General features: G+C 47.9%; 1 protein-coding gene across 1 annotated transcript in view; it reads left to right on the top strand.

The window, feature by feature from the left end:
• Nucleotides 1–384: 384 nt before the first annotated feature.
• The window catches only part of LOC106820074 (pyruvate synthase-like), a gene marked incomplete at both ends in the record, with an annotated part of 5,613 nt that continues 4,704 nt past the window's right edge, over nucleotides 385–1,293 (top strand). Inside the window, 2 exons of the mRNA XM_014824635.1 lie at nucleotides 385–516; nucleotides 1,131–1,271. Of these exons, the coding sequence (XP_014680121.1) occupies nucleotides 385–516; nucleotides 1,131–1,271 (273 nt within the window). The remainder of the gene's footprint in view (nucleotides 517–1,130; nucleotides 1,272–1,293) is intronic.

Here is a 1,293-nt window from a genome sequence, read left to right on the forward strand (position 1 = left end):
GTCTCTCACTGTCTCTACATGTCTCACACTGTCTCACACTGTCTCACACTGTCTCTACATGTCTTTACATGTCTCACGCTGTCTCTACATGTCTCACGCTGTCTCTACATGTCTCACACTGTCTCTACATGTCTCACACTGTCTCTACATGTCTCACACTGTCTCACACTGTCTCACACTGTCTCTACATGTCTTTACATGTCTCACGCTGTCTCTACATGTCTCTACATGTCTATACATGTCTTACACTGTCTCTACATGTCTTTACATGTCTCACGCTGTCTCTACATGTCTCTACATGTCTATACATGTCTCACACTGTCTCTACATGTCTCACACTGTCTCTAAATGTCTCTACATGTCTCATACGGTCTCTGCTTGCAGTCTGCGTTCTACCATCTCTCGGGAGTGCTGCCTGTAGATCAGGCTCTTAATCTGCTGAAGTCAGCGATAGAGAAGCAGTACCATCACAAAGGACCCAAGGTCATCGAGAAGAACTTCCAAGCCGTCGACGCTGTACGTATTACATATCAGACGCTGTACGTATAACATACCAGACGCTGTACGTATTACCTACCAGACGCTGTACGTATTACGTACCAGACGCTGTACGTATAACGTACCAGACGCTGTACGTATTACGTACCAGACGCTGTACGTATTACATACCAGACGCTGTACGTATAACATACCAGACGCTGTACGTATTACGTACCAGACGCTGTACGTATTACGTACCAGACGCTGTACGTAGTACGTACCAGACGCTGTACGTATAACGTACCAGACGCTGTACGTATTACATACCAGACGCTGTACGTATTACGTACCAGACGCTGTACGTATTACGTACCAGACGCTGTACGTATAACGCGTGAGATGCATGTATGTATCACGCATTACGAGACCCAGTACGTATCCCATGCACAGGTTTCTTCTACTATAAAGCATTCGCATCCCTAGAACATGCGTATTTGTATGTGTCTATAGATATATATATATATATGTCACTATAACTTGTGCTCTAGCGCTCGTGCGCGCGATGACGTCATCGTAACTCGTGCACTCGTGCGTCGCGTGCGATGACATCATCATAACTCGCGCTCTTGTTCGTGCGTCTGCTCCTGCAGGCGATTCACAGTCTGAAACGCATCGAGTACCCGGTCGAGAGCTGGAAGAACGTCCAGTCCGGCGGCTCGAAGAAATCCAAGGAGGACATGGCCGGAGTTAACCCCTTCATCACAGACATCATGGAACCGGTAAGAGAGAGGGCGGGGTGGTGGGTGGGGGAGG

Source organism: Priapulus caudatus, unplaced genomic scaffold, assembly GCF_000485595.1.
Source record: "Priapulus caudatus unplaced genomic scaffold, Priapulus_caudatus-5.0.1 Scaffold6311, whole genome shotgun sequence".
In the NCBI taxonomy this organism is placed as follows: Eukaryota; Metazoa; Priapulida; class Priapulimorpha; order Priapulimorphida; family Priapulidae; genus Priapulus; species Priapulus caudatus.